The 14,723-nt window shown below is 38.3% G+C and overlaps 1 protein-coding gene across 6 annotated transcripts in view; it reads left to right on the plus strand.

Annotated features, from left to right (window-relative positions):
* Positions 1–14,723, plus strand: part of PCS (glutathione gamma-glutamylcysteinyltransferase 1-like) — a 73,293-nt gene that overhangs the window by 32,117 nt on the left and 26,453 nt on the right. For 4 of the 6 annotated variants that reach the window (XM_010264086.3, XM_010264084.3, XM_088899510.1 and 1 more), the window contains 2 exon segments: positions 3,282–3,445; positions 13,915–13,966. In XM_010264086.3, the coding sequence (XP_010262388.1) occupies positions 3,282–3,445; positions 13,915–13,966 (216 nt within the window). 6 annotated transcript variants of the gene reach the window in all.

Genomic DNA, 14,723 nt, shown 5'->3' on the forward strand with positions numbered 1-14,723 from the left:
AAGAAGGAACATCCAGGGAAAGAGTTGCCTTTTTGCTTCCTTTTAGATCTGGCCAATCAAAAGAATTCCCAAGGATTGTTTAGTTGAACCTTGAACAATGAAAAGAAGAAACCACAAATAAAAGCTGTCATTCCACAATGGATAGCCAGATGCCTGATAACCTCTTCATTCTCACTGTCACTGCACATGTAACTTAGACTAGCCCATTTGAAGCCTCTCTTTTCAAATGATCTATTGTAAGAATATTATCCAGAGCAACCAACCATGCAAATGCTTCCATCCTTGGAGGAATAGGATATCCCCAAATCCCTCTAATATCCAGACTCTGCACTTCTGAACAATTGCATTGTAGTAGGATCTAACAATAAAACATCCCTTACTACATTCCTTCCACCATCTAGAATCGAGTTCTGAAGGTGCAGCTTGTTGTGCTTTAACCTTAGAAAAAAGATATATTCTTCATATTCCCTGTCCAACAAAGGTCTTCTAAACTTGGGACGTGAAATCACCTTATCGCCTCTTACTTCAAAGGTCTTTAGAGCACAATCTGTATAATCTTTTCTTTTCTTTTCTTTTTTTTTTCTGATCAGTACCAAGCAAAGATTTAATTAATGGGAGGAAAAGATACAAATTTGGGTAGCCTTGGCTACCCCATTACGAGATAGGCATTACAAGAAAGGCAAACCAATAAGTATGATCTTAATCATTACAATGGAGCCCAAAAACACTGTCCCTGTTAACCCCTTACTTTGCTAGTTGATCTGCAAGACTATTAGCTGACCTTGGTACCCAATGGAAATCCACCTGCATGTTTCTTGACAGTCTTCTGACCTTTTTGATCTCATATTGAAAGTACCATGGGGCTTTTGCAGACTGTTTCCGCCAACTGATGACTACTTTTGAATATCCTTCAACTATCAGTTTATTGACTCCTATTTCAAAAGCTTTTTGTGTTCCAAATACCATAGGTCCATAGCATTCCATTCTGCTGTGTGATCTTAGACATAACTCACACAGCTTGCCAATCTCACATCAGTCGTCCTCCCAAAATCTCACCCTGGACCCCTTGCCCACCTTGAATTTTGTAAATCCCACAAAAAAAAAGTTTTAAATGCACAATCTCCATCCATACATACATCTTCAATGAAGTACACTTCTCTAGGACCCCACTCAAATCTGAGTAACTGACCACTTCAAGTTACATGCTACCACTATTTTCCATAATGCCTCTCTTTCCAAACTAAACCTCCAAAGCTATTTTCTGGAAAGTGCTTGTTTATAATTCTAATTATTCTTAAATCTTGTCTACGAAGTACAAATCCAATTCCACTTCACTAAATGATATTTCTTCCTTCCCCAATTCCACCCCACATGAATAAATATCTGCACGGAATAAAGACTTCAATTCTTTTTCTTACACATTTTATTTTGGGTGAACTTAGCAAGGTTATCTGTAGAGTGGTTTTGTACGATGATGAACACTATTACATATTCTGCGTTTTCAACTATTATCAAATGGCCCCTTAGTGTGTCCTAAGTCTTCATTGATAGAAGTGGGTGCCGAGGTGAACCTAATGTAAGAGATAATAGAGTAGATAACACATGCTAGTCTACCTTCTCTTGTACATTTGTATATTCTGTTTTATACAAGGTTTAAAATGTCAATGTCGATGGAAATGTCACTTACCAAAATATAGGACATATGTTGGAAATGCCGAGGGGAAATATTGTAAAAATTAGAGACATTGTGGAAATATTATGAAATATGTGGAAATATGCAATGATATTTTGTAAAATGATAAAAGAAGCATTAATACATATTTCTAGACTATTATCTTATTCCCAACCATTATATAAAGCTAAGAAACTAAGCTCAATAACAAATTAGTAAATGATGATTTACTGGTTTATTGCATTTTGATGTTTTTACAAGGTTATCTGATATTTTCTTTTCTTATTTTTTATTCTGATTTATTATAAATTCTAATATATTTATTTCACACTAGTAAGTAGAAATACATTTATTCTGATTTTTTAAATATTAAAGTTATAATACATTATGTTTTATTATAAATTTAATAAACTGATTCTCCTTTTTGTAGTATTAAGATTATGGTAAATTCTGATTTCTTATAAAACTTAGTGAATTTATTATGATTTTTAATACGAAGTTTATAATAAATTATGGTTTAGTATAAAATTTAATAAATTTATTCTGATTTTTTATATTAAATGTAGAATATGATTTGTTATAAAATTTAATAAACATTTTCGGATTTTAATAAATATTTTAAAAAAATACTAACTAGTTAATATTTTATTAGTTGAAAAATATTTTATGTTTTATATTATAAAGTAATTAATTTATTCTTTTGTTTTTATATTTTGTTAATTCTTTTTTATAAATATTTTATTTGAAATATTAAATAGAAATTATTAATGGAATAATTTATATTAACATAATATACTAATATATTATATTATTAATGTATATTAGTCGACATCCTGTTGACATAATAGGAAAAACTGTCTTTTTTTTTGGTTATTTGGACCGGTTTGGTCGACATTTCCTATATTTCGGAAATGTCGACCAAAATAATGTAACTTTTATATTACCATCCATTTTCATGTCGATGAGCCTTGACATCGACATATGTCGGGCGACATTAGCGACATTTGAAACCATGGTTTTATATCTTTAATAAAATTTTTGATTGCTACTGATAAAAGAAAATGAGTTCATTGATGGAATTCATTACTCATGAAGAATAAAAAGAACCAATATGTTTAGATCTGGGTATTGTAGGGGTCAAGCTGGTTGGCTGAGTTGTGGATATGTTTGGAAGTTGACTAGCTGCTGCTACCAATACAGATAACTGAAATCATCTTTGTGATATGTGCCATTAGACTTTTCCCTCCTTTTCTATTAATCTTGTATCTAGGTTTATGTTGAAATTCTTTTTCAGCATGTTGGCATTTTTATTTGGATCTTTCAGTCAACTAATAGTTTGATCACCACTTTGGCATTTGATGGTTGGACTATTTATTACTGTCAGGCCTTTTTGTGGGATACTGGAAGTTGTGCGGTTGTGCCTAGATGTTAAGTTTATAAATGGAATATTATCAGAAACATCTGTTATAACTAATTATGGATTACAGTACATATATCTGATTTTTTATTTTATCATCAATGCATTGTTTTGTCTTGTGCAATTTTAAATGGCTTTCATTTGTGGCCATATTATTTCTTGTAGATCAAACTGTCTCACTCTTTTGTGCAGACTGGGAGTGGCCACTTTTCGCCTATTGGTGGTTATCATGCTGGAAGGGATATGGTTCTGATTCTAGATGTTGCACGTTTTAAGTATCCTCCACATTGGGTTCCACTTCCGCTTCTTTGGGAAGCCATGAATACTGTTGATGAGACAACAGGAAACTATAGAGGGTGCTCTCCTTGTAACTGAATCTCAGTATTTTATCAGATCAGATATACTATTGTGCTTACCGGAAATTATCTACTGAACACGGACAATATTATATTTCCTATTGACAACCTAGTGATGCCTTTTTTTTGTAAGTAATGAACATTAATCTTCACACATATACGACCATAGAAAGTAAAAAAAAATAGAGGTTTGACAGTTGACAATTAAAACTAGTGCTTTTAGTACTAGATCACTACCATGCGAATAAACATCACCTTTTTGCTCAACAATTTCAAGCATTGCTTTTCTTGTTTAGTATGTTGTACCATAGGTGGGTATTTTTGTCCAATTGATTCTATAAAAAGTAGCTATGGACTGAGAGCCATATGCTTTTTTGAACTTTCCTCCTTACCTTCTCTTCCTTTCTCACTTTCTCAATCCTACAGTTTGGTATTAGAGGAGGATTATTCTTCTACTGTTGCTGATTGAGTGAATGGAAGAACCTACTGACATCAGCAGGTCATAGGCATTAGCAGGCATATGGTCTTGTGGTCAGGTTGCTAGTTTTGATGAAAAGCCCTAGATTCTCCTGGTGTGTTATTTTAGGAGTAGCAGATTTCAATTGATTTGATATTTGGAAAAGTTCAGTTTTGAGGTTTTGATAAGTCAGATTGGTGCTTGATCTGTGTAAGCTTTGAGTCCTTGGAGCTTGAAATATCTGGTTTTTCTGCCTTTTATACAAGCATAGGAGCAAGTTTCATATAGTTTGGAGTTGTTTTTAGTGCTTGGCAAGTAACAACTTCTTATAGGTCATCCTTTTTTTGTTTTATTTCTGATGGTGCTGATCTGGTAGTTGAGGTTCTGGTATTCCATGGTCTCTATGTTGGCCTGAGATAATGTTCTTTGGATGTTTGCATTGGTCCTATTTTGTTGCTTATCTGTTAATATGGGTTCAACCTATTGTTTGCCTCCTCTAGACTTTATATAAGTCTACAGTTTGAGAGAATTCTGATGTTAAGTTGCCTTTTGTCAGTGGGTGGATACTTGCTGATTTTTGTTTATTGCTGAATAGAGTACGGGGCAGGTCTGGACTCTGGAACTTTCAATGGGCTACAGTAGCAGGCCTAATATCCAGATTATTTTAGTTTAGCTTAATGACAATATTTCTTTTGTAATGGTCTCAATCAACTGGGTTTTATGTGGGTGGTAGATCAAAAGCTAGGTTGCCTCACTGGAAAGGAGAACCGACCTAAGTTAGAAGAATTACATTCTAAATGGGAACAAGAAACTTTAATGGTGATATTATGGTTAATTTGTTTTTATGCAGCCATAAATTGCTAGGAGTTATATATTTCTTCTCTATAATGAAGGAGGTTTAGGATAGGATGGCTGAAGCCTACTCCCAAGTGCAAAACATCGTGAGGGGTCTATCAGTCAAGAAGGGAAGCTAGTAATATATGGCAGGTGGAGTCCGTATCCCTGTTATTGTTTTCTCCATAGGCTTTGTGGGAGGAAATTGATCACCATGAGGTGATGGGGTGGAAAGACGTTAATGATGCCCAAGTAATATAAGAATCCAGCTGAGAAGAATCAGGTGTTTGGATACCTTACTGGTCTAAATTTTGAGTGTAATTTTACATGACATCATATTTGAGTCATTTGGTTACTAGTCTTCCTCTGACATTCTCCTTTTTTTTTTTTTTGATAAGTAAAAATTCTAATATTTCATTAAATCAGTAAAGATATTTAACTATTACAAGCTTCCCTGATGAGGCACGAGATGCAGCATCACTAATAAAGAAAAAACAGCACAAGAATTACAATTGATCCCTAGTTACCCCTTGTTTATACAATGAATCAGCCATTGCATTAGCCTCCCCACCCACACATTGTTTAATCAAGCTCATCTGATGTGTTAACCATCTGAATTTCTTAATTTCGTCTTGATAGCACCACATCACTGAATCTGGATCTTTTAGCCAGCCCACCACCACCTCTGGCATATTCTCTTATTCAAGGTGAAAAAAATAGGATGTTAATGATGCTTCAAACTCTGGATATAAGAGAGTGTTATATGATAGGATGTATTAACAAACATACTAATAACATGCAACCATATTAATAACATGTATCCTTATGTGTGTGTATGTGTGTTTTGTTCTCCGGAAAGCACCTTATCACCTGGGAAGCAGGGCATCTGCCTAGTCACTTAGATGGGGCCTATTTTGATCCAAGTCATGATGTTTAGGCTAGGTATCCCCACTAAGCTCATTTTGTCGCCTAGGTGTCACTACGATTGGGAGTGGTTGTGAGGCTAATGGAAGCTACGTTCTAGACAATCCACTTGAGAAGTCTGTAGCATTTCACTCTAGTAGTCTAAGTGTTTCTTTAAATTTGATTGGAAGTGGTCTTGGTTATCATTTGCTTCCTGCCATCCTTTTTGTAACCCATTTGGGGACTCTTCTGCATTAAGGGAAGACTTGATATTTCATTGAGTTCTTTTTTGAAGAGTGACATTTCATTCAATTATGTAGGCATGTTTAGCACTTTACCCTTATTCTGTCGTCTTTCAAGGTTAAAAATTGTAAATACATGGGAAGAATATATTCAAATAGGGTTGATGAAACTTCTTTTCTGCAAAACATACCATATTTCTGTGATGTTGTGGGACAATGTGGCAAATCCTTATTGGCCATCAGATAGAGGAACATGTGTTACTTCTCCAGTCAACATCACACTAGATGCATTGGGGCTTTCATTGACTAAGTTCATGTTTTTTGTTCCAAAAGTTGTTCGATAACAGCTTTCTTTTCTAGGAACCTGGTAGGTTCTTTGAACTTAAAACGTTTGCCCATGAATAACAGATGGAGAAAGAAATCAAATACGGCACTTTTTGGCCCTTAAAAATATCAAAAGTTCTTGGGGCTGCCACTAGGTGCCAAATGTACATCCAAAGCCATCTGGAATCCAATCTTAGAGAGGATGGATTAAAAACTGGCCTCTTGGAAAGCAAGGTATCTCTCAAAAGGTGGGAACGTGACTCTTATTAAAAGTGTTTTAGCAAGCCTGCCAACTTATTTTATGGCTCTCTTTCCTTTACCCTTGGAGGTAGTGGAAAAGTTGGAAAAAATGAGAGATTTTCTTTGGCTGGGTTGGAAAGACTCTCACAAGTATCACCTTGTGAATTGGGGGGCAGATCTGCAAACCCCAATCACAAGGGGGTCTAAGGATAAGGAAATTAAAGTCCTTTAACCTAGCCTTATTAGGTAGTTGGTATTGGAGGTTTGCTACTGAGCCAGCTAACCTATGAAGGAAGGTAATAGCTGAGAAATATGGGCTAGACAATAATGGTTGGGACAGTGGTTCTTCTCCCCCTTCAACATATGGGTGCAGCTTGTGGAAAGGAATTTGTAGGACTTCCACCCTTTTCAGAAGTTGCATCAAATTTAAAATAGGATATAGCAGAAGGATCAGATTCTGGTTAGATCCTTGGACAGGGAAGAGCACTCTCAAGGAGTAGTTCCCTGCTCTGTTCAAATTGGCAAGTGATAAAGAGGTGCTGGTAGCTGACTCTTTTGTGCGGAGGGATAATAGCATTTGCTGGACTCCTTTTAGAAGGAATGCTAATGATTGGGGAGATTCATCAGGTAGGAAATCTTTTAGCTCTCCTCCAAAAGTAGGTTTTAAATTTACAAACTCAGGATACAAGAGTGTGGAAGTGGAACAAGTCAGTAGAATTCCCAGTCAAATCCTTTTACAGCTTTTTAGGAGAGAATGGAGCCCCTTTTCCTAGCTGGGCCATTTGGGGGACAGTGGCACCCTCAAAAGTCAAGTTTTTTGTCTGGGTTGCAGCTTTAGAGAAATTCCTTCAAAAGATATGTTGCTGAAAAGAGGCTTTAACTGTAATGACCTGAGATGCAGCCTTTGAAGTGTTGAGATGGAATCAGTTAATCATCTGTTTTTACACTGCAGGTTTGGCCCCGAAATTTGGGGCTACTTTTTGAAGACCTTGAAGTTAAGTTGGTGCATGCTTGCCTTAATGAAAGCTTGCTTGGAGGCATGGCACATACCCCGGATGAAAAAGAAAGGAAGAGTCTGCTAGTCCTCCATTCATTTGGCAATTCTTTGGGCTGTGTGGCTAGAAAGGAACAGTAGGATTTTTTTATCACAAAGCCTTCTCTGAAGCCAACGTCATCAATATGGCAATAGGGTTTGTTAGGAGTTGGTTGTCTATTCATACAGATTTTAAAGATGATACATCTGATTGTACTTTTTTGAGGTCCTTCTCGATAGTTTTTTTTGCAAAGCTTCTCATTGTACAAAGGACCTTGTGATTAAATCAACTAAGCTTCAACATATTTTCCTAACCCTTTCTGGTCTTCTAGATTTGGGGGGCCCCAGAAGTCTAAAAATTGGGCTGGCTAAACCGGGGGTGGTGGGCACTAGGCTTTCTAAAGGAGGCCCATATAAAAGATCAGGGGCGGAAGTCTTCAATGGGCCGCAAACTTTACGCCCATATAAGGTGGGTCAGGTGGACACAAGGAGCCCATTTCAGGGGCCCAACCTAAAAGAGATTTTTAAAGAGGCACGTGACTAAGGGTGTGCCTTCGATAGATGATTATTACCATCTGTCTTCTTCCTCTTTGAGTTCAACAGACCGAATAGTAGGAAGTTTGACCTCTACACATGTTGGAGGTTCAAAAAAGTGGATTGCGACGACAAGATTAAAAGAACCGTCGCCAGAAAAGCGTAACCCAAGATGTGTTAGACGAAGTGATCTAGAGGAAAGAAGGAAGGACTTCTCTGAGAATGAAGACTTTAGCAATTCAGAATCGGACAATTCTGTCAGCCTGGGTAGCATCGACCTATGCAGATCGAAGGACATCACTGGGGAAGACAACTTCGGAACGGAAGTATTATTTCAGGAGGAGGAGGGAGCTGGTTCTCAAAGTTTTGAGGGAGACCTGAAGTTTACGATGGAACGACAGAAGGCTACTATGGCTGGGACTCAGGTTTTGTCTATACTTGCAAGGGAGATCAGCCCTTTATCCCAGGAAGAACAGTTTTTTGGTTTGGAAAGGAGAGACTCTACCGGAATGGTCTGTAATGTATCGCTTGAAGCCAGACAGCAGTGGAAGGTGACAAGGTGTTGATCTCCTACGAAAAACCTCCTATGCAGATCAGACCACAGGAAACAGGATTAGACTTGCTTCCCTATGCCGGTCCCTCTCTCTTGGAAGAAGATCACCTGGTCCCCAACAACATAGGTACTTTTGTTCATTCGGTTTTAGTTACTGATGCTCTTCCTGTGGTTGAAACAGATACTCCAGCGTCCCGAGAGGAATTATTAGGCGGGGAGGAAGAGTTAGAAAGAATGTGAGCAGATCTGTGCATTATTGGAGGAATATAAGGCAAAGGAGGAGGGATTAGATGGCAGGGAACATGAAGCAAATCCTCAAAACAAGGAGTGTTACAGAAGCTCTAGGTTGGGGGGGAGGTGGGTGAAGTCAGTGGGTCAGCTAAAAAGACAGGGGGATGTGCAAAGGAAAAAGAAAAAGAGATCAGAAGTGGAGAGGCTAATCTCAGATATAGAGGGTGATATTGAGTTTAGTGGAAGGGGAGAGAGAAGGAAGGGTTCTTTGTGAGATGGAACCGGGTTAGTAAGGGGCGTCAGGAAGGAGTCTTACAACGAAAATCATTAGTTGGAATGTGAGAGGGTTTGGGAGTGCAAGAAAAAGAAGGGCAATTAAAGACTTGCTGAGAAGAGAGAAACCTGATATAGTCATGTTACAGGAAACCAAGTTGGCTGATTTTGATAGAAGATGGGTCCGAAGTGTGTGGAAATCAAGAGGAGTTTGCTGGACTTTAGCTCCTTCTTGGGGAGCCTCAGGAGGGATAGTTACCTTGTGAAGGGTGGATGTTGTAGAATCAGTGGAAGAACTTATAGGGAGATTCTCTGTGTCTTTAAAATTCAGAAATGTAGAAGACAGATTCACTTGGGTGTTAACTAATGTCTACTGGCCAAATAGTTATAGAGAAAGGAAGGAAATGTGGGAGGAGTTGTATGGAATACAAGGCTTGTGGGATGGCCCGTGGTGCTTGGGGGGATTCCAATGTAATCAGGTTTTGTAATGAATCAAATAATCCCCAAAGAACGATTACTAGAAGCATGAGAAATTTCAGTTACTTAATTAACACCTATGGTCTAAAGGAATTACCCCTTCTACAAGCTAATTTTACATGGTCTAATTTCCAAGAAAACCCCCTGTGCTCCAAACTTGATAGGTTCCTTTTTAATGTAGAGTGGGAGGATCATTGGAGGAATTTGGTGGCTAGAACTCTTCCTAGAGTTACGTCTGATCACTGCCCTATCCTATTAGGTCAAGAAACTCAGGCTTTGGACCACAACCCTTTAGATTTGAGAATATGTGGCTGACTCATTCAAACTTTGAACAATTGGTGGGTGAATGGTGGAATGAAGACTTGAAAGGGGTAAAGTGGAAAGGTGTAAGGTTCCATAAAAAGTTGAAGAGATTGAGAGCCAGGCTTAAAAGAGTGGAATCGGGAGCATTTTGGAAGGATAGAGGATCAAAAAATAATTTGTTGTCCAGGATTGATGATCTAGATTCCAAAGAATCCCAACGAATCATGAATGAGCAAGAAAGGAATTTGAGAAGAAGCTTAAAAAAGGAATTGGAAGAAGTTCTTCTTAGAGAGGAGATTTCCTGGAGGCAAAAGTCAAGACATAAATGGATCAAAGAAGGGAACGGCAATACAGAATTTTTCCATGCGTTGGCTAATGGGAGGAGAAGAAAAAACTGTGTGGCCAAATTAGAAGTGGATGGAGAGGAAGTAACAAACCAAGATGAGATAGCCAAAGTGTTGGTGGATCACTTTAAATCAATTGTAGGGAAGCCATTGAATAATAGACTAAGGCTAGAAGGTCTAGATTGGCCCAGGTTGTCTGAAGAGCAAGCAATCTGGTTAGAGAGAAGTTTTGAAGAAGAGGAAATTAGGCAAGCAGTGTTTTTAATGGACAGATCCAAAGCTCCTGGGCCAGATGGCTTCACCTGGCTTTTTATTAGGACTGTTGGAATTTGGTAAGAGAAGACCTTTGTGCTGTGTTTAAGGAATTTGAGGACAATAACAAAGTAAGTCTTGGAGTTAATGCTACTTTCATAGCTTTAATCCCTAAGAAGAAAGAAACAAAAAATCCTAAAGATTTTAGGCCAATCAGCTTGGTGACTAGCACTTACAAAATCCTGGCTAAAGTGCTATCTTTGAGGATTAAAGTAGTGCTACCCTCCATCATTAGTCAAGCCCAAGGAGCATTTGTGCAAGGGAGACAAATAACAAATCAGATCCTAATAGCTAATGAGTGTGTGGAGGATATGAGAAAGTCTGGAAATCAAGGTTTTGTTTGTAAGCTGGATTTAGAAAAGGCCTATGATTTTGTGAATTGGAGTTTTTTATTAGAGGTCCTAGGGTGTTGTGGGTTTGGAGTTAGATGTTGTAATTGGATAAAGGGCTGCATAAGTTCTTGCCATTTTCCGGTCTTGGTTAATGGGGTAGTCAACAATTTTTTCCCAGCTTTTAGTGGATTAAGGCAAGGTGACCCCCTTTCCCCTTTCCTTTTCACCCTAGTCGCAGATGTTTTCAACGGTTTGATCTCTAAGGCAGACATGGAAGGACTAGTGAGAGGTTGGAAGATATGAAGGAACGGAATCAAGGTGACCCACTTACAGTTTGCTGATGACCTAATAATCTTTTGTGAAGGGGGTGATGATAGGAGAATAGTAAGGAACCTTAATTCTCTGATAAAGCCCTTTGAGAGAGTATCAAATCTGAAAATAAACATGGATAAGATTTGCGTGGTGGGTGTGAATTTGGATGAGAGGGCTATTGAGTCTGTGGCTAAGTGTCTAGGTTGTCCCATTTCCTCTTGGCCCTTACAATATTTAGGTCTAACTCTTGGAGCCAACCCTAAGGAGAGCACCTTTTGGGCCCCGGTTTTGGAAAAGTTTGAGAAAAGGTTAGCTTCGTGGAAAAGGAACTATATTTCTTTAGGGGGTAGAGTAACTTTACTGAAAGCTTCCTTAGCAAATCTACTGATATATTACTTCTCTGTGTTCAAGTTTCCTGTTAGGGAGGCCAAGAAGTTGGAGAGGTTAATGAGAAAATTTCTTTGGGAGCCAGGGGAGGAAAAAAAGGATCATTTAATAAACTGGGAAATAGTGTGTAGAAGGAAAGAGGAGGGTGGGCTGGGACTAGGGAACTTAGTTTTGAAGAATAAATCTCTCTTAGGTAAATGGTTGTGGAGGTGGCCCTTAGAACAGGAGAGGCTGTGGCATGAGGTTATAGATAGTATACATGGCAGTTCGGGAAATGGATGGGATGCTGGTGTATCGCGTCGAGCCACGTTGGCAACTCCTTCGGAAGCAATTCAGAGTATCCTCCCGTTTTTCCTCAACTTTATCAGGTATGATGTCAATTCTGGTACTTCTGTTTTATTTTGGGAAGACATCTGGGTGGGCAATTCTGCCCTTAAGGATAGTTTCCCTTCTCTTTATTCCCTTTCTTGCTACAAGAATAAAGCAATCTCACACTTTCTTCCAACATCTCTTTCTCCTTCCTCTCTGAGTTGGGACTTTGGGTTTCGTAGGGGCTTGAGGGATCATGAACTCTCTTGTGTTTCAGACCTTTTGTCACTACTTGAAAGTGTTTTTCTGGACCCTTTAAGATTGATGTGAGACTTTGGTCCCCTAATCTAAAAGGTTATTTCATGTGTGCCTCCTTCTTTAAGTGTCCCTTTCCTCTTCCTTGGGACAATTGGGTTTTCCAGCTAAGGAGATCTGGTCTAGACCTGTACCTCCTAAAATCATTATTTTCTGCTGGGAGGTGTTCTATAGGTAAATCAACACTTCAGACTTATTGCAGAAGAGAAGGCCTTCCATGTGTTTGTCTCCTAACTGGTGTGTAATTTGCAGGGCTAATGGTGAGGATTGCTGTCACTTACTTTTAACTTGTTCTTTTTCTGATGCTATTTGGGGTTGGATCTTTGCCTTGTTTGGGTGTAGGTGGAATTTGACTACAACTGTAGATCAGCTCTTTGACCCTTCCTTCTTTGTGTGGCCCACAAAAAATGGTAAAACAATGTGGAGGTGCATTAGAGCTTCTGCTCTGTGGACAATTTGGGAAGAAAGAAATGTGAGGATTTTCCAAGAGAATGAGAGAAATATTCAGACTGTAAAGGATTGTATTTTGACTAGGGCAACCCATTGAGTGAGATCATTGGATTCCTTTAAAATATACTCCTTTGATGACATTTGGAGGAATTGGATAGTTGTGGCTAGTAGCAGTACTAGGAAGAACAGGGTACCAGCTGTGTGGGTGCCTCCTTCTGAAGGCTGGACACAGCTGAATTTTGATGGTAGCAGCCAAGGAAATCCAGGTCCTTCAGGGATAGGAGGGGTGCTGAGAGATAAAGACAGCAATATCTTAGCTTTATTCTCAGGCTCCGTGGGTATAGGAGACTATTAGAGCTGAGCTTCTAGTGGCGGTACAAGGTATTCAGATTGCAGATCAGTTAGGAGTTCAGAATTTGCTTATTGAAGGAGACTCCAAAGTTGTGAGTTGGTTAAAAAATCCAGATTCAGTTATTTGGTACTACAGGGACATTATGAGGAAAGTTAATTGGTTTTCAAGGAACATGACTGTTAATTCTCAGTGGGTGGGTAGAACAGCTAATACCATAGCGGATGGGTTAGCTAAGCAAAAAGGGAACATTTATTCTGGGCGGCTCTGTAAACTTTCATTTCCGAGTCTGATGTAGTACATTGTTGTTGTTGAGGAGAGGTACCAGCTCGTGCCTCTCCTCGGGCAGTCTGTATTGTAACATCATATTTTTTCCTTTGAATAAAATATCACTCATTTGTCAAAAAAAAAAATCAACTACACTTTACCTTTGATAAAAAAAAGTCCATGGGTTGTTTAGACTCTTCTCCAAATGACTGCTAGAAAACCTGTGTTTTGTAAATGTTCGAGTTGAGAAATACACCTGTAGTAATTCAGAAAATGCAAGAAAGAAAAAGGAAGAGAGGAAGAGAAAGAAGAAGAAAGAGGTTTCAGCAATAGGTTGTGGAAGAAGAAGAGAAGGGAAGAGAGAAAAGAAGAGTTTGATCTCTCCTCTCTAGCCCTCTTGATCACCTTTTATTAACTTAATTCTAAAACTAAGTACAATTACTAGGATGCCCTTAATGAGGCGGCCAACACTAAAGAAATAATTAAAGAGAACAAAAAGGGCCCATAACTAAGGCTAGTAACTAACAAACATAAACTTAAACACTACTTAAGTTTGGCTATGCTATGACACTGCTTTGTACTTATTATATGTTAATTCTAATTTTAGTATGGGTATAATTCTCAACTGTTCATGTTTCCAGTGATCTTCCACTTACCTATATGCCTAACATTTTTCATTTTTTCTCAGGTTCATGCTCATTTCAAGGCTGCACAGAGCACCATCGTTGCTTTATACTCTGGTATGGTTCTAATTTTCTCTAGTCACCCCCACCAAGAAAAAGTAAAGAGAAAAAAAGGAGAAATAACTCTCTTAAACATGTATACAATGGTTTATGCTGGTTGCCAAACTAATACTGACACCTTCTCTTATCCTTGTGTGGATATGGGCAATGTAGGACAAGACAATATGTTTTTTTATAACTACAGCTTGTATTAATTATGAACATAAACGCCCATAGATTACAAGAGATCTTTAAGGAGGGTAAAAAATAACCACTCCCACAATAGGTTATGCTGGTTACCAAACTGATACTGACACCTTCTCTTATCCTTGTGTGGACAATGCAGGTAGTGGTGGCAATTGGGCAGGTTGGGCTCCCATCTAACCCAGCAACCCATTAATGACCCAGTTATATAAAATTAAATGGGTTAGGTTCAACCCAAACCCACCTTGACCCAATCCAACCCACCCAAACCCATTAATCTTATATTTATGTACTTAAAAGTAAAAGCTAACTCCCTTTTCACAAATAAGTTGGTCATAGCTTGGTGGTCATGGAAGCTATTGTTTACACAAGTGGTGAAGGTTCAAATCATATTATATGCATATCCTTTTTACAAGGAGAACAAAAAGAAAATAATCACTTGAAGCCATTTGATTATGTTCGGGTTTCGGGTTTGACCGAACCACTTAGGTTCAAATTGGTCAGACCAACTTGAATTATCTAACTGGATTTATCTTTGAGCTAATTACATCAAGAGTGGTTGAACCATTTG

The sequence above is a fragment of the Nelumbo nucifera genome, chromosome 3 (assembly GCF_055504915.1).
Source record: "Nelumbo nucifera cultivar China Antique chromosome 3, China Antique-T2T, whole genome shotgun sequence".
In the NCBI taxonomy this organism is placed as follows: Eukaryota; Viridiplantae; Streptophyta; class Magnoliopsida; order Proteales; family Nelumbonaceae; genus Nelumbo; species Nelumbo nucifera.